This window comes from Glycine max, chromosome 2 (assembly GCF_000004515.6).
Source record: "Glycine max cultivar Williams 82 chromosome 2, Glycine_max_v4.0, whole genome shotgun sequence".
Classification (NCBI taxonomy): Eukaryota; Viridiplantae; Streptophyta; class Magnoliopsida; order Fabales; family Fabaceae; genus Glycine; species Glycine max.
The window spans coordinates 47,059,880-47,079,387 of record NC_016089.4 but is presented as its reverse complement, the minus strand read 5'-3'; the positions used below and the strand labels follow the sequence as shown (position 1 = coordinate 47,079,387).

General features: G+C 28.8%; 1 protein-coding gene across 3 annotated transcripts; it reads right to left on the bottom strand.

Moving 5' to 3' along the window:
- Positions 1-1,634: 1,634 nt before the first annotated feature.
- LOC100814279 (probable tyrosine-protein phosphatase DSP4) lies at positions 1,635-8,919 on the bottom strand. 3 transcript variants are annotated; one of them, XM_026126560.2, is made up of 6 exons: positions 8,395-8,872; positions 8,136-8,229; positions 5,853-5,910; positions 5,717-5,760; positions 5,489-5,604; positions 1,635-2,083 (listed from the first exon to the last, which is right to left on the bottom strand). In XM_026126560.2, the coding sequence occupies exons 1-6, from the start codon at positions 8,637-8,639 to the stop codon at positions 2,074-2,076; spliced, it is 567 nt and encodes a 188-aa protein (XP_025982345.1). In that variant the 5' UTR covers positions 8,640-8,872; the 3' UTR covers positions 1,635-2,073. The 3 variants fall into 3 exon arrangements, with proteins under 3 accessions (XP_025982345.1, XP_025982346.1, XP_006575576.1); XM_026126561.2 differs by lacking the exon at positions 1,635-2,083 and adding an exon at positions 4,952-5,376; XM_006575513.4 differs by lacking the exon at positions 1,635-2,083 and having other exon boundaries at positions 4,952-5,604; positions 8,395-8,919.
- Positions 8,920-19,508: the final 10,589 nt, after the last annotated feature.

The following is a 19,508-nucleotide window of genomic DNA, read 5'->3' as shown; positions in this document are numbered from 1 at the left end:
AACAATCTTTATAGCAAATGCTAATTTCAGATACAAATGCCGATTTCAGAAAACAATCCAGCCCCCGCCCAAAGAAAAAATAAAATAATAAAACAAAACTAAGCATCAAGAGCACTTGCAATTGGTCTCCCAAAACATGAAAAACCAAACAAAAAAACGTAAGAAACCTCATAAGTTACAATCGCATATCTGCATTGCTAATTACATTATAATGCGATCCATTTTAGTCACACAAAAATGTTCAAAATGTCCTACACTGTAAGATTGAACGTTCAATGTGCGAATTTTGTTTTTATTTTTACTACTATGGAAACAAAAAGTGAAATAGGAACCAGAATTTGGAGGTACAAACGGCGAATATTGTAGAAATCTTCGAGCCCTAAGCAAATCAAATTGAAATCCAATGTGCTAGGGTTTAAGACGACTTTCAGCACGACACAAAACAACTTTAAAGAGAGGGGGGAGTGTCTCTTCCATAGTGTCTTGAGAGAGCAAACAATTTGGGGAAGACAAATGAGATAAAAAAAAAAAAATTAAAAGTGAAAGAGAGGAGGGAGTGTCTCTACTGTGAGAGGAGTGGATTCTTGTGCGGGGAGTGTGCGACAATATGAGGGAAACGAGAGGTTTTTTGAAAGAAAAAGCTCATTTAAGTAATTTGACTTTTAAAAAAAGGAAAAGGAAGTGTACTTAGAAAAAAAAAAAGGAGGGGATATAGCAAATGCCTAGCAACAGAGAGCTTAAAAGAAAAGGTCAGACCCAGTGTGAGAGAATATGTGAAGATCTTACCAAGAAAAGAGAGTGGCATGAGATGATGAAGAGTGTTTGTGCTACGTGAATGAGAAAGATGAAGATGTGTGTGTAAGTGAATGCTTTTGAATTTTGATAGTTATATGTGGTCTTAACTCTTGATTAGTCTCCACATGAAATATAATTACATTCTTTAACTTTCAAAAGAAAAAAGAAAAAAGCCACATGCACGTTAGTCGAGCTTACATGGTCTTGAACCATAGTAGTATAATCCCAAATCACATAATAATTACTTGGAAGGAACCATAATAATATTGGGTGAAAGCATGTGAAAGTATATGTTTATTAAAAGAGAATTTTTGGATGAGGGCCAAGAATGTCCCTAAATTTTAGAAGCTATTGGAAACGTCTAGAATTTTGCTATTTTTATTTTATTAATAAATTAAATCATTTTTTATGCATCATTTTTAAATTGAATCGCAAACTCAAAATAAAAGAAATAAAGGTTCAAAGCTAGTGGATCTGATAAACCTTTTAAGTCATCTATATTTATCAAAAGTTTGTTTAAAGGTTCTTCCAATTTCACTATTGGTATTGAGTTCTAATTTTAAGTAAGTAATTATTAAAAAGAAAATTTTGCACCTATACATATTATTTTTGTCTACTATGAGCAAAAATGCTTTTTTTATTGGGTAACTAATATATAATGAAAATAATACTATCCCTTGATTTCCAAACTTTTCCATCGTCAATTTTAAGATATAGAATCCTTATGACGTTAATTTTTTTATAGAAATATTTTTGCACTTTTTTCTATACACTTTAAACTACTTTTCTATAGTATTTTTTTTCCTTTTTTATCTTGAAAGGTATGAGCGTAAAAATTAATATAAAATGAAAATATTAATATTTTATTCTTTTAAACCATTCAACTCAATATGACATGTGTAAAAGTTATGCCCTACATATCTAAATTTCGATTACACATGTCAACTATATGCTAAAAATCAATATCATACACGGTGTAAATTTATGGGACACCCAACTACATAAGCAAGAAGAGTAAAAATTTTCAACTCCAACGTAGGCTAGAGAGACATCCTTAAACCCATGATCCTGCAAAAGATGGTAGTTGCATTGGTCTTGGTCAATGAATCCGAACAAAACTTTCCTTCACATTTTCACAGCAAAGTGAATCTTACTTGGGTCCAGATAAATGTCACAATGCTTAGGTCAAGAGTGAAAGATGAGCACACACCATGTCTATTTTAATTGTGTCGGTGTTTACACTCTTTACATAGCAATTGCAGGCATTCCTTAGTAGTTTTAGTCCAACCTATAAAGAAATTACATACCAAAAAAGAAAAATCAGTTCATTTGTCAATTAGACCAGTGGCCATAGAGAATTTCAGAAAAAGGAAAAGGAAACAAGTAAACAACTAAGCAAAAATGGTAGTTTATGCCTGCGAGAAGAAATAATTTGAGATCATTATATATACTTTAATGTAATGCTCATTATTGTTACTCTAAATTTTTCCTTTAGGCTATTCTTGCATATTTTTTTTAACGAAAATCTAGCCGTTTTAATTTTTGCTTTATCGTTCTTCTAATTGTACAAGACGAAACAAATAGAGAGAATTTATTCATAAGGAGTTAAAATAGATGAAAAAAAGTTTGATTTTCTCTTTAGAGTTTAATTTTAACAAGTGTCAAGTTATAAAAATTATATTTTTATTGACTTATATATTAACATTATATTTAATAACTCGATAGTGTTATTAATTTAATAATTTGTCAACTTAATAACAATAATAATAATACAGTACGTAATTAATAGATCGTATGATGTAGGTGTAAAATTATTAACACTGAAATTACATTAGAATTAAATTCTTTTCTTTTTCTATAAAGTTCAACGCCGAGAAGTTTCTTACTGATATTACAATATGGACAGAAGGATATAAAAAATATCAAATATTGAATAATAATTAAAATTTCAATTATAAGAACAAATCATCGTTTTAACAATATCATGAACATGTTCAACTTTTCATTCTAGTTTATTTATGAATTTGATAAATTGGGAGGTTTAACTTAAAACGAAAATAAAGGATCATATCATAATTATTAATGAGAAAATTAGAACATAAAACTATGATAAAGTCGTTAAGATGCATTTCAATTATTTTATCGTCATGAGAAAAGTATAACTCATCATAAAAAACTGACACTAGCTTCAGACCAAGTCCAAAATGTGCTTATATATGCTGCCACGACTATGTTTATGCTAACCGATTGAAGTCTAAAATATAAGGATGAAGACTGTTTAGTTAACAATTACAAGATAGGGTGGTCAGGATGTAAGTTTATCTGCCACTAAATCTAATCCAATTATATTCGATTGACTAAATCTAATTTAATATGCATCTAATTATATTTGGGTTGGGTAACGGATTGTAAATTGTCAATTCATGATTAAATCCAACCTAATCGTATAATAAAAATATTAATATTATTAATAAAAATATAATAAAAGGCTAATATATAATTTTGGTTCTCCTAATTTTTTAAACCTACGATTTTAATTTTCCTAATTTTTAATTATAATATTTGGTCTCTTGATTATAAAAATTAGCGATTTTGATACTCTAGATAAATTATTAACAAATAATTTCGATTAACAGAATTATTGAATTAATTAAAAATTTTAATAAAAAATTATTAACTCTAATTCTTCTAATTCTTCACAGCAATGTACTTTTTTTTCCTCCTTAAATACATCTTCTACCTCTACCACCCCACGTGAGTCCACATACAACAATACCACATAATTTTTTATTAAAGTTTTTAAATGATTAATAATTTTATTTAATTTATAATTAATTTAGTAACTCTATCAATCATAATTATTAGTTAATTTTCCAAGAGACCAAAATTGTTAATTTATAAAACTAGAAAACCAAATGTTACAATTAAAAATAAAAAGAATCAAAATGATGAATTTAAAAAATTAAGATAAATATTATAATTTAATCTATAAAAAATACAAAAAATTAAAAATAATGAAAATTTGAAAATTTTTTATGCAACAAATTTGTATATTTTATGTAATTATATTGTATATCTTAAAGAAAATTATTTTAAACAATCTATTCTAAAAATGTTAATTTTTAAATTTTATAATCTAATTAAGTCAATCCGATCCAGTCATGATCGATTCGGATTGGATTTAATAACAAAATCATTAAAATCCGACCAAACCCAAACTTATGTACACCACTATTACATGATCCATTTATTCTTTAATATAGAGAATATATTTATTTACAAGATAAAATAAAATATAAAAATCTGTATACATGTATGTACATAACATTATGGTAGTTTGCCACAAATTATTTCATGTTAATAAAATATATCCATAAAAACATCCCACGGAATTAGTAAAAGAAAATCAAGGCTTACCCATTTTACGATGTTAATAAAACGCACACATGTCTATTGAGAAATTAGAACATTAGAATGAAAAGGGGGAAGAAAAATGGTAAAGAACAAAGCAGTATGATAAATAAATAAAAAACAAAGCAGTATAATCTGTCAAAAAACAAAGCAGTATAACATTGATATAAGTTGAGTTGATCCAGATTACACGTTATAATATCACTTCAAACATCAATATTTGTCGCTTCCTTTTTAAACTTCTATTTTAAAAGGAAACAATGTTAAACTTATAAAAGAGAATTAAGGAATTTATTTAGTCTCTTTCATTTATTGCTATTTTGACACTCAATTTTAATACGTTCATAACAAATTTTCTCACCTTAATTTTTTTTCATAATATTCTCATGCAAAATATCTACATTAAAAAAAACATTTTTCATACTATAAAAATTCTTGTCTGTTTAGATTTTACTTCCCTTCGACCTTTATATATATCTTCTTACAAAAACATGACAAACTTAATCCTCCAAATATTTTGCAAAAAAATAAAATAAATAAGACACGGTCTTTATAATAATATCTTTATAACATGAATTTTTTTCTGCTTACAACGTTCATAAATTTTCCACTTACATCTATGGTAGTCAGACACGGTCTTTATAATAATCTTTATAATATATGAAAGTACCTACAAAACACTGTCACGTTTTCCACCAGCATGCAATTAGCGCAAGAGAATAACCACCACACTGAACAATATCAATCAAGAAAAAATAAAATTTTATAAGTTTCTCTGCTTTACTACCCACCAAGATTTTGGGTAGACAAACAAGGCATTTTCTAGCCTTCTTGAATTTCTCTGAGCCTCGAGAAAAAATCAAGACATATCTACACTCATTGTTGATGAATGGGAGAGCAGCAAAGAAAAACATAAAAACAAAGAGAAAGAAAATAGAACAAAAGGTGGTGAGATACACTAAGGGCCAAGTAGGGATAGAAGGTAAATATAGGGCTAAATTATAACACATACAAATACAGGTAATGCTCTACTTTTCCTAGAATTTTTCTTATCTTATTTTAAGAATGGGAGAAGAAGAATTATTCCTTTTGCCGCTGCAATGCATTGAAGGAGTTCATCACCTTTTCCTATTTTATTCAAAGGCAGAACCTGGGCTTCACTTTCACAAACTAAAGAAAGTAAACCCAACTCAGAATAGCTTGGTATATATGTCACCTCTTCAAACATGAAAAGGGTATAGGAAAATGTTTCAGGCTGGAAATATCAAACAACTCTACAAACCTCTGATCTGAAACTCTTGCTTTGGCAGCTGCAAAGCGTTGGTATTCATCAAAGACAGATGACAAGCACCATTTTTGCAATTTTCTATAGCATCCTACTAAGCAACCCGTTCGGTGCTGCACACAGAAAGAAGGAAGAAATTGCATACTTTTAATAAGAATATAGTTAGTGCATATACTAATACTTATGACAAAAATGTTTTTAAAAAAAATCCAGCAAAAATCTCACCTTTCCACGCTTACAGTGAATTATAACTGGGTGGTTCCTGACATCTGCATTATTGATCACCAAAAGTTATTGCTAGCAAAATTGAATGAGTTGTTGAAACTGCAGTTATGATTAAAAATAAAGAACTACACCATACCAAGAACAACTTTTAGTGCTTCACGGATTGTGTCCTCTGGGATGTTCACAAAAGGCTCCTGGATGCACAAGTGTCACAAGGTTAAAGAAGATTTCAGGTTATCTAACACTTTCTTTCTTAACATAAAATTAAAATCAAGTTCCATCATCACACTTTGTCAACTAAACTTGTTGGTAAAAAAGGAAGAAGGGAGAGGGTGTAGCTAATACAATTTGAGGATAATGTTTGGCAAATTTAACAATACTAAAATCGATCGACTGAACGATTAATGGGATCCAAAAAAAGCTATTATTATATCATTAATCTATCTATACAGACCTAAATCTTACACAATAAACACAAGTAGAAATAAATCATCACTCAATTCTCATTCATCTGACCATCATCTTTTCCATAGATGGAGTCAGATATGAATAAACATGAAAATTAGAAGACATCAAAAGTATCTTCAAGTCAAATAAGAAGTTCAACCCAAGGGAAAAAATGGGCAAAAAAGGCATGAAAACAATTCCAAAATTAAGGAAAGAGACACAAGTTAGATATTATAATCAATGATGGCTTTAATAAAAGTATTGCTTCCCCTTTTTTTCCTTGACATATAGATTGGTCCATAATTTAATATTCAAACAAACGAGAGTCGGGAATTCAACAATATAAGGGAAAAGTATTCTCTATATTAATTCAATGAATTCGATTATTTGGCTCTTCAAGTGCGGGGATATGTACACTTTAGAGAATCAAGTGCACACTAACAACTGTTGATTGAAAATTTTGATAAAACCAAATACATGTGAGTGCACTATCCACCATGTTAGAATCACAATCTTTGATTTTCTAATCAAGGGTTGTGAGTGCACTATTCTTTAAAGAACTTTAGAGAAGTCAAATCCAAATTTAACATACAATATGCCCTAATCCACCAATAACATAGAAATTCCATCTCCAAATGTAATAATGAAATGTTCTCTATACTTTTACAATGCCCTTCCTTGATTACCTTCTTGTCTTTCCTAGGTTGATCATGACTTTGGTGCTACTTCTGTACAATTATTAATCCCTTTCCCCCTTCTTTACCTTGTACTTGCACTATAATCAAAAATCAAATCTATGTTCTTGAACAGAATTGGTTTTTGACGTATCCATAATGATCCCATTAGACAGATAGCACGTATAATATATGATCTCCAACTGTTAATTATTCCCAAAAAACAAATGATTGTGATCATTTTGGATAACCAAGGAAAAGACTTGACATGCCAGCTTGGATTCCATCAACCCTGATTTCCATATCCTAAAGTTGGTATGACATACTTTCACTGTGCACATACGAGTGAGGATTGAAGAGGACTCTCTCGCACAGAAATATGCTCAAGAAATAAAACAATGGATCTAATCCGGAACAATAACGAGACCAAAACTGACATGACAATATATAATGGTACCTAAAAAGCTGCCATAGTAAAATTTAGCAAGCAAAAGTTTCCAAACAAAGTTTTTCCTAAAGCACTTTATAAAGTTCGGGGCATTTCAAAAAGTTACACCATAAGAATCAAGCAAGAATAGAAGGAGGAGGAGGAAGAAGAAGAAGAGCAAGTAAACAAGTTGAAGAAAGAATAATGACAACAACCAGCTTTACGTCCCCTTTTTATCTCCCAAGCTCTGTAATGAAAACCCTTTTGATTAAACAGTACTTGAATCCAAAGCATCCATAAGGGTCACAAATTATCCACACCCGTCTCTTAAGAGAGAGAAAAAATTATATTAAGAATATAGAAGAGGATGAGGAAGACAGGTCAATCGGATTAGATATCGATTGATCTCCGTGCAAGCTATTCATTTTCCTTTTTGTTGTGAACTTCGTGAAAATTACCGAGACATAGAAGAACAACAATCAAATTCAGACCTTAGATAAATTTCTGGTATAACCACTTATTCAATACGAAAATAAGAGAGTAAAATGAATTAGATTTCTCTACAGTAAGTTAAAATCAGCTTATGCGCCTCCACTTTTAGAAAAGTTAAAAACTTGTCTAGAAACATGACTTGCAGGAAAAGCTGAAGTGTATAAGTTCACTAAGTTGATTTTAACTTAGTCTTACAAGAAAAGCTCAAATCATTTTATCTCTTTATCTTCTTTTATAATTATAATTTCTTATAGTGAAGATTCATCAACATAAAACAATCAGACCGAATCACCGAAATGAAGGTGAGAAATCCCAAGAGCAAAAAATAAAAATAAAAACAAGAAGAAGAAAGTTGAAGACATAATAGATAGAAAGAGACCTTATGACCCTCAATCCCAAACTGAAAAAGCTTGATCCCATTTGACTTGAGGAACTCCATATTGGCCTCCGGATACGGCTCAGGACACAGATATCTATAAAAACACCCAATCAAACAAAAAAACAATCAGCAACAGCGTGCAACAAGGAAAAGATTGAGACTTTACTCACAATTCATCAATTGGGTACTCAAAAGCATCATCAAGTTAACAAAACGAAGAAGAAGATAAGAAAAGGGTGATTGAGATGTGAGGACAGACATGATGGAACGGAGGCCGAGGGTTTGGAGGAAGGAGAAGTTGGCGGGTTCGGGGAAGCCGGAGCGGAAAATGCCATTATCAACCATGGCGAAGTTGAGGGGCGGAATGAAGAGATCCTCGCCGTCGTCGTCTCCGGCGGTGGTGTGATCGGAGATAGTGAGCTGGATTTGGCGGCACATGGGAGTGTCTTGTTTGTGCCTTTGGTGGTGGTGATGGGCGCGTTGGAGTTCTGCCGCCACTTGCATATTTGTTTGTTCGTTTGTTTTAAGAGAGAGAGAGAGGGGGGGGTAAGGGAAGTATTTAGAGGGGGTGTGTGTGAGAGTTTGTAGTTTATATAATAAATAAATAGAAAAGGAAATGAAGAAAGGGATCAAAGAGGATATTCGGTGGGGTGGTTGTTTTGTATTTTGGCCTTTGGAGGTGCCCTCAAGCTGGAACGGCTTTTGAGAGAGAATGGATGGATGGCACTTAAAGGGCTGAAGTGAAAGGGAAGAGCTTCATATATCCCATATTTATATACATCCCAGATACACCACATGCCCAATCAAGGTTAATGTTCATTTTTAATGTTTGGTTGTACTTTGAACATGAATCTTTCAAAAAAATTATAACAAAGTAAATTATATAAATTATGAGACCTTATATCATTACCATTTATGTTGATATTGGTAGTTTATTTTCAGAAAACTTCGAAATATGTTAGTGTAATTTACTTTTTTAAAAAATACAATTAACAACTAGATAAGAATATTACAAAGAATAATGTTTTTTTTTCAAATATTCAACGTATGTATTTGCATGATATTTAGAATTTTAATTAAAATTTATAAAACAAAATAGATTCTCATCAAATAACAGGTAGGGTTACACAAATTTGTTATTTATTTATGTCCATAATGAAGATTCTGTTTAAAAGAATGTGAGAGATAACATGTTATTAACGTTTTCCTAAATAAATAAAAACGTTTCTCTGAAAAAAAGTAATGAAACTAAATTGTTAGTGTGGCAGCAGTGGTGACCGGAACTTTGAGATCAGGATCAGTTTTGTCTGCAGAAACTAATCTCTCTCTTCTCTTCTGTTTTGTCTGCAGCCAACGCTACATGTCGCAACGCAAGGTCATTTCTTCACAAATCTTCGCATATAACTGAAGAATTATTTTTGCATGGGACACATAATAATTTTTAAAAATTTCTCGCCATTTCTTCGGTGCCAAACCGATGAAATTTACATATTTTCACACATTTTTTCCGCATTAATTTTAACCTTCTATCATCGCTGCCAAACACACGATAAGGCTCCACGCATTTTCAAACTTAACCAAATAATTAAGAGAATAATATATCGAGAAGTATCTCGCAATGTCGATGCATTTACCTAGCTTTCACTTTTGTCTTCTCTTAATTTTATTTCTCTCCCCTATTTTTAGTCTATCTCATTGAATGTTTAAGTTGATTTATGTGTGCCACATCACTCATGTCAAATAAACAATACGTGAAAATAGAATTTTCCAATATTTAATTGGTGAATGAGAATGACATCATTACCAAATACCATTCATGATCCCAAGAAAACGTAATACAAAGATAATTTAATATTTTAAATTAATTAAGAATTCTTAAATTTAGGAATAATATAATTAATTCTTATTAAATACTTATTAAATATATTTTTAATTTAATGAATATATTTTTTATTGTTTATATATTACGTAATCATTGAAAGGGACCATTAATAGCATGCTAATCTCATACCACCTAATAATTTTTCCATATTGTCTATTAACTTTTTCATCCTACCCGAGAGAGTGGTGCTTCTCGTTGGTAACTTTATTTTATGGGCACTAATATATATATATATATATATATAATTTCTAAAAATAGTTGATAACATTATCTCAAAAGAAATATTAACATGTTTTTAGCATGTTTCCTATAAAAAAAAATCATTCACCAAAATTTAATATAAATCACAAAAATATGCAGGCCTTATTTCATATTTAATAAGTTTCACTTAAAGATTTTATAAATTTCAATCAAACATAATGAATAACAGATAATATATTAGAAGGATTATGTTATAAAATGTAGTGTTAGCATTCTTCTTAGATAATACTAGTATATTAGAAAAATGATGTTATAAAATACGTTGTTAACACTCATTTTAATTCTATTTTGTTATATATTATTTTATCTATGTTTACATCACAACAAATGTTGCCATATACTTATTATTGTACAAAATAAAAAATATGCAAACTACATTAAAATTAATTCATATTTAAATGTTTGATAAATATACTTCAATAAGCTACAATATTTGGTATGTTTTCAATTATTATATCATTAAAAAGGTAAATAATTAATATTATAAATCTTAAAAAATATACACGTTATCTTAAAAATATGGTTTTCGAGAAATTATTAATAAAAAATATAAATTGATAAAAAAAATTACTTTTATATAGAAATTAAAATTAAATTTTACATATTGGAATGGATCCGTACAACTAATCATAATAGAGTATGTCACACGACAATGTAAAAAAATGCAATAATTGCTTACGGCCCCAAAACGTTAAATCACAATCTCTTCAATTAGTTGTTGTGACTTGTGAGTAAGATACTTTATGCTTAAAACGATTCATTTCGGTATTTTTTTTTTTTTTTGCTAAAAAATTTTAATATATCTTAATGTATAGTTTTGAAATGAAAATACTAACAATTACATTTATCCCTTCGATACATGATTTTTTTAATAAATGTATTAAATATTTCATGATTAATATCTTTAAGATAACCATAAACAAAACTCAGTTTATCTGATTTTTATTATGACAGATGTAACTGTCTATCTAATTATGATATTTTTTTTTTAATTGTATGACTTTTTCATATAACTAAATTTAAAAACAAAATATGCATTATAATATCATGAAAGAGTAGCAAGGTAATATTCACACACACAAAAAAGAAAATCCTCTAGTTTTTTTAGGAGCGTCCTGACCCGAGATCGATTAGTATGTCGTCCAGATCATATTTTCATTTAATTATCATAACTAAATTAATGCAAACCTTTTTTCTCTTAATAAGAACTAAGAATAATTAGTTGAAGCGATAGAATTATCCTAGTGTCTCCAAATTGTGTCCCGTCCGTGTTACATCAATGAAATATCGAGATTTGATTTAAAATATAATTTTGATTAAAGATAATGTAGAAAAATAAAACAAAATAATACCAAGTGAATATTTTAAATAAGAAGTCAATTTTACCTCGGTGAGACCGAGACAAGAACACAACTTGGAGATAGATGATTTAAATCCTATGATCGTATTGAATTATAATTATTTACATAAAACATATTGTATTAATTCTTCCTGATTGGTGTTTGAGATTCATTTTGTATAATCATGAATTTTATGAAAGTTACTTGTGAATTTGTAAGTATTTCTAATGTCATAAACGCCAAACTCACTCAGTATTATAACACTATAAAATGATAACGATGTCCCTCTTGCGGTCTAGGGAGTGGAAAAAACTCAACATTCCCTCATGTTCTTTCTCTTGCAAACCCTTTTTAATTCAAGTGATGTATCCATTGATTTGAGACATAAAAATGCAAAGTTCATCATTTTGCCAACAAGTTTTCTCAGCTACATGCTTCTCTTTCTCATGTTTTCCCTTTTTCATACATGTACTTTTTAAAAAAATATCAGGAATCCCAGTCCTAGCTAAGTCCTAACCTGATGTGATCTAAACTATTATATCTAATTAATTATAGTTCATCTCTTTTAAATAGATTGTCTGCCTCTATTTTCAATGCCTCCATAAATTGGCCATTTAAAACTGATCTTATATTTATGATGACAATTATTGATAAATTGGAATAGGAATTGGATCTGAAATACAGTAAGCAACATGGTTGGGAATAATATTATAGGAATAACACTTGTGAGATGTTGGAGATTCCTGAACTTGGTGTTCAATCACATAATTGAAGTGTTATTCGTGACACTTTTGATTGATGAATAGTATCACAAATACTCAGTAATTAAGTTTTATCCTACCCTGAAAAAAAGAGTTTTATCCTTCAATAAAAAGCATACAGTGATGCTGAAGAAGTTTCCTTTTAAAAACAGTGAAATTAAAAGCTAAGTTTTGTAAATACTTCACAAAAGAAGTTATTTTCAATCTTTTTTCATCGTTATGATGGACATAATAAATATTTTTTACAGGGATGGCCAAATTTAATTTATTTTTTATTTCAAAATTACTTTTACGCAAGATAAAACGTTTGATGCTTTAATTTATTATATTGTGAAAAACGTTAAACATTTACAACTAACATATTAGATTTTATTTTTCTCTTTAATTAAATGTCATTGCTAATTAATTTTTAACTCTATTATAAACTGTAGGATTTATAAATAAAATAAATAACTCTCTATTATTATTTTTTTGTATACATTAATATTAGTGTTGAAATTTTACTTGGAAATATCATTTTAATTTAAAAAAATGTAAATTATTGATAAATGTTCAAAATTAGTTGTTAATGATATTGAAAAATATTAGTAAAAAATTCAGTGACGTTAAAATAAAACAAAGTATAATAGTTTAATTACTCAATTTTTTTTTTGAGAATAATGAATAATAATAAAATATAAACAACGTGCTAAAAAATAAAATATAACTAACATGCAATTGATGCAAATGAAAGTCAACTTGAATTTTTTAAGTAATATTATGGGTTTGAGAATTGTGAGTGAAAAAATATGATTAGGAGAAAAAAAATTACTAAGAATAGTCAATTGAGTTTTTGGATAGAAATTAGTGGTTAATAAATCCATTAAATACTTTATATTAATTAATAACTTGGTTATTCATGAAAGAAAAAAATATAATTGCCATTTTTGATAATACAAACCAGCTACAGCCTACCACAAAAATTCTAGATGTCTTACTAATGTTAATGAATTAAAAGAATTGAGATCTAAACTAAACTTTGACTTTGAATAATTCTAAATATTTTTATAATTCAGTTTAAAATATTAAATAAATTTTTATATTTTTCAAATATTAAACATTTAACTTTTTAAGATTAATGAAAAATATTACATTACTCTCTTTGACTCTGTGTTAGTTTAATACTAAAATATATATTTTTATCTAATGTGAAATATCTATTATTATCTCACTAATGATTAATTTATGTTATATATTACATTTACTGAAAATATTTCATTTCAGTTATATTTTTTCTTATCCACCAGAATTTAACATCTTGTCTAAGTGATTAAATCTTGTATCACTCAACAAATAACTTTGTGGGTATTTTTTTAAACAACACTAAAATACTTTTTTAGATATACGATCTTGTTTAATATTGAATAGGTTAATGAATAATGTTATAGAAAGATTAAAGATGAAAATAGAACATTCGAAGGAATATGCTGGTACTGAGAATCCCTTTTGTACTTTGGCGATTGGAAAAGGAAATAAATAAATCAAATAGCAATAATAATAATAATGATGGTCAGTGGTGCGAGGGCTCTGCGCCACATACGAACCTGCTTTTGCTAGTTTTATTTTATATCTTTATAACCGACAAGTCCGTCCACACCAAGCATATTAATTAAACATAACCCTAAATTACCCAATTTGTTGCCAAACGTAAACCCAGGTATCAAAGCCTTTGATAAATAGCTTATTCAAACTATCATCTTAAAACGCTTATATCCTATATCCTTTTTTACTCCTCAATATTATTTTCATAGTTTCATGGGGATTTTAAGTATAAAAATAGCTTCTTATAAAACTTCATGATTAAACAAGATTGAGTTACAAGTCACTGTGTAAGAATAGTTATTTTGTAAGAACTTGTTCTTAATATTTTTTTTAAGAAAAAAACACAAAGTATAAGGATGTGGAGCAATAAAGGAATGCTAAGAATATATTTATCCACACACATTCTTTTTTAATATTCTCTCATTAATTAAAAGCTATCGAAACTTATAAGTTATTCTTAATTAGGTCTCACATTTATTTAACGAACTTTTCTCATAATTTTGTATTTTTAATCATTTTTAAAAATAAAGAATAGTGTGTTAGCATAAAAATAAGTTAAAAAATGTATTAATGACACTTTTCAAAACGACATGTGAAACTCATTTCAAATTATTAACTAATTTCATTATGAGAGGGAAAAAATGGTAATTAAAATTCTTAAATGTGATGCAACATAATATAACCTAAAAAAATAGTTAAAACCTAAAGAAAGACGGCACTATTAGAAATTCTCTGAACAGAAGATATCAAATCAATCTACTATCGGTCCCTTTTATATTTTTACCAGAAAAAAAAAAATCATTCTATTAGCAATTTAGCATACATCATGATAGAGTTTATTTGTTTTCTTTGGGCCTTTTGTGTTAAGACCATTATCACTAGCATCCAAAGCTCACATGGTGCACCACTGCTTACTGGCTCTTTATACACATGGAATAAAGTTCACAAAAACGATTAATAAAGTTTGTTCCCTTTTAAAAAATAAGAAAGAAATGCAGGTTTTAGTGTTTGACGAATAATTATCGTTTTCTTTTCCTCTTGTCTTTTTCCAAAATTACTTAAAAGAAGAAAAGTACTATGTATAAAGTTTCTCTCTTGTTTTTTTTTTTCATTCAGCTGTTTTTATTTTAAGACTTCTAATCCATTACCATTGTGTTTTTTTTTTTGCTCAAATCAACAATGTTGTGTGTGTTGTTGGGGTGATTCGGGGGGTACACTTGTGGACCTGGTGGCCAGATGAGTCTTCTCCTCATTTATATGGTGTTCAACCTTTTCACTTCTAGCCGATGTGGGACTTCACTTCCCACTTGTAAACCCAACAGTTTTAAGATTTATCTATTAATGACAAAGTTAATTGTTACTAATACACTAATATTTCTATTTGATTTATTTACTTTTCAGTTTTTAAAAATATATATAACATAATTGTAAATTGATTGGTTAAATGACATAAGATTTTATTAGAAAAACATAAACGTAAAGGTGAAAATAAAGTATATTGAATTGAGTCAGTGGTGCAAAAAAGAAGACGAGGAGGTATGACATTGAGCATTAGATTGATGGATAGTAAATCTTCCAATGGCAGCAACCTTACCCTATTTGGAAGTTAAGTGAAAAAAAAAACCTGTGGATAAAGATTATTTTGACGTGTCCAAATATTATATCCCAGATATAGAATCTTGCGAATGGTTTTCTATGCGTGCAAACAACATCTAGAAGCAAATTTGTCAGCCCTTCTCGATAATTCGATTCCCGTAGTCATACAAGCATTCATGCACCAATCCTTCATCTTAATTTAAATAAGATTTTGAATTCAAGGTTTATGAATAAAAAAATATTATTGAGAGGAGAAACTTTTAAAAATATTATTAATAAGATTTTTTTATAGAAATTAATTATTATTAAATTGATAGATATTTTAATGTCATGATAGCATAAAAAAAATATTCATGTACTGCTGCACATGTGACCTTTAATAATATTTTTTCAGTATTTAATGAAAATGTTTCTAAAAACTTTTAATAAGTGTTAGAAAAAAAAATATTATTAAAAATTACATTGTAGCGATGTGTATAAAATCTTTAGTCCAAGAGTATAGATTCAACCAATTGTTTGTCCAATGCAGTTTTGTTTTTTCAAAGTAAGAATATTATTTTCGAATTTTATAATAAATGATAAAAAATACTAGGAGAGTATTGTCTTTTAAAATGAGTCTATTTAACTGAATTTAAGTAGTCATAATTTAACACACATGACTTTTAGATACCAGCTAGTATACTTTTAAATAAATTTCAAACGTCGTTTATCGTTAAACTAATGTTGCCTTGTTATTATTTTTTTCAGGACACGTTAGCTTAGTTAAGGTAATAAATTGAAGAGAGGTAGAGTACAGGATTACGTATATAGTAATATGTATTACCAGGTCTAACTTTTCGATCTCTATGAAAGAATAATATTTGCTCTGGGGGAAAGTAGGAGCAGGAAAGAAAAAACAAATAATTTTTATTTTGTTTCCAAAAAAACAAAATTAACTGGTCTAATATTATGTCCTTTATTCCTACGGCTTATAAAAGATCTATATGGTTTTTGTTTTTCATGTTTGATAAGTTATTTTCTTCATTTTCTTTTGGTTTAATATGATTTGGGTTATGCTGGTCCCACCTTTTATGGTGGGCAAAATGCCTGGCTCATAGACGAAGGACGGTTTCCATCTCATTCAGTATATAATATGGAGCCATTATACAACAAATTAAATTTTGTACGGAATCCTATTGCATATATATTATTATCAAGCTATAAACCAATTTGCTCAAGCAACGGTTTAAAATGAACTTTATGGAATGTGAATTGTAGATATAATATGGTCCCCTCTAATGGCTTATGTCAATGTAAGAGTCATAATCATTGCTTATTAGGAGGACATTACTTTAAACTCTTGATGGTTATTTCCAAGAATTATCCAAATAAATTAATAATATCCACATTCAAAGTAAGCTGCGGTTAGTTTAGGGTCTTCACTTCAGCAAAAAAAGAAGTAAGTTTAGGGTCTTCAATTGGCTCAAATTATACTAACATCCTCTATAATATATTGATGTCAAAACGACTTGGGTAACAAAAAGGGATAAGGTTTCATTTGACAACCAGTGAATTCATGGGTCTTCGATAATATCGTATTTTAACACAAATATTTGTTTATCCTTCTTAAAAGGGATAGTTATAAATAAAAAAAGAATTTTAACACTTATTTGAAGTAGGCTATGTATGTTTTTTTATTTTTGATAAAATGATTTTGATTTTAAAAGCATTTTAGCAATTTATGATATATACTTGTTGCATCCAATTGCTACTCTCCTTTGTGCACCTATTATGTAAACAAACTAATAATACTTGTGCGATTTCAATTCAACAGTAAAAGTTGTATATTCTTTTTCCACTAAAGATATTTCATAACCACAGTCCAAGATCAATTTCTTCATGAAAGTGAATATTATTTATCCCGATAATTTTTTCCATACATAAAGCTAAGGAATTAAATCTCTTCTCGTTCAGTATCCCAAGAGAACAAACTAGTTGCACTAATCGTCATATATTATTAGTGTAAAACTTGTATAATTAATCACACTTATACTCGTGGTAGACGCTAGAAAACAATGTTCAGTGCAAACACAAGCTAGCAGACCCAACGCTCAAATCCCAAACAAAAAAATTATCTAGCTAGAGTTCGTGGATAATATATATTGTGCTTCAAAACACGACGCAACTACTAGTCTCTTAAACTAACCAGTCGCTATCTTGTTAAAAGTAGATTGGCCCAAATCACATTAGTTAATCTCAAGCATGCTTAACCATCACATTAATTATCCGAGATTAGTAGATTATGGTGGCTTGATGAACGGAGTTTCTAAAATATTTTTGAAAATAGAGTCATCGTCAATATTTACCACTTCCTTTGACTCAATTAAAAGATTATACATCCACCAAAAAAAAAAATTAAAAAGATTATACACTGCATTTCTTAATATATACTACGGAGTATGTGTAACGATTTTAGACGAGGAAATAGCATACAGATTTTTTTTTTTAAAAAAAATCATGGTAAAAACGTATTGGTAATATTAAATATCGATTTTTTCTATAAAAAAATATTTGTTTGATTTCTTAATACTACTTTCCAATATTAAATCATAGAGTACAAAGTGAATGAAACAAAATTTTGTTGAAGTTATGAGCTGCATCATGTGTGGAAACCAAGGTACTATGAACTATGAAGTGTGAACATGGTAGAAATTGACTACGGCCGAGTAAAGCGCAAAAGTGCTTTTCCTTATCCAAATGGCTCAATAATAGAGAAAAAGGTTGCACTATTAAATTATTGTTACGTGTGCTGCATGTCATGAGAACGAGAGATGCAAAATTATTTTTCTAAATCTCTCTCAAATTAATGTGAGTGAGTAATGCTTTGCAAAAATATCAGAGGCTAGCTAGTTTGACGTCAAGCATGCCTTTGGTTTCTTCAACGTTTAACGTATCATCCAAGGCAGTGCAAATTAATTATTTGAGTTTTTGAGATTGTGGATAGATAATTTCTTGAACAATATATGCTCTTTTATGAGTTGGAATGTCTTCCATGTCAAAGTCCCAAGTCACCAAATACAGTTGTTGAAATTTAAAGGTTATGACTTTCAAGCTACACTTGTTTTATTTAACACTGCATGTTCCACTCTCCCTATCCCAAGCAAAAAGACGTGCCTGTTTGGTATACGAGATCTTAATTTCATCAGTTTATACCTCTTGATCGACTTGGTGGTCGAAGTTAGAAAATGAAACTTATAAAGATACATCTATTTTGGCCTAATATTTGATGTATATTTTTTAAATTAATTTGTTCCAAGTACTAATCAATTGTTTCATTGGACTCATTCTGTTACTAATGTTTAAGTTGTTAAAAAAATAATAAGATATTTATGAATAAATAAATAGTTATTAGTTTTAACACACTGAAGGAGACGGGTAATATAAGTTAGCAGGCTTTAAATAAATTAGTTTAGCAGCCCATACATGATGTGCATGGGCATGGCCCATTTGTTTTTGGAACGGCGGATATGTCCCATTTTCGACTCCAAATTTACTTTAGTTTTATTATTAGTCTAATTTTCACACGTTATTAGTATAAATATTTTTATATTATTTATCAAATAAAAATTATTTGAGATATATTTTTAAATGATTATCATAAAAGTTAAATATCTTATTATATATGACAGTCGATAATTAAGAAACAATATAAAAAAACTTTTATACTGCTAGTTTATTATTATAATTTTTTTTTACTATGCTTGTTGTTATAAAGGTAAATTTGCGAATACAAAATGCGTGTCATTAGTGGATTCAACAGTGGTTGAACAATATTTTGAAGAACAACAACTTCGCACATTCCAAACTATCCCAACCTTGAGCATCCTCAACGCAGATGCTTACATAAGTGTTATTAAAATTTGCTACAAGAAATATACAACGTGAAATTGTTTATATAAATATTGTTATTTAT

What these genes read in the sequence shown, in the direction of transcription:
- LOC100814279 (XM_006575513.4), bottom strand. Translation starts at nt 8,639, where the DNA reads ATGCAAGTGGCGGCAGAACTCCAACGCGCCCATCACCACCACCAAAGG. An exon ending in TTGGGATTGAGGGTCATAAG is followed by an intron (nt 5,911 to 8,135) that starts GTCTCTTTCTAT and finishes TTGTGCATCCAG; the next exon opens with GAGCCTTTTGTGAACATCCC. An exon ending in AGCACTAAAAGTTGTTCTTG is followed by an intron (nt 5,761 to 5,852) that starts GTATGGTGTAGT and finishes TCAATAATGCAG; the next exon opens with ATGTCAGGAACCACCCAGTT.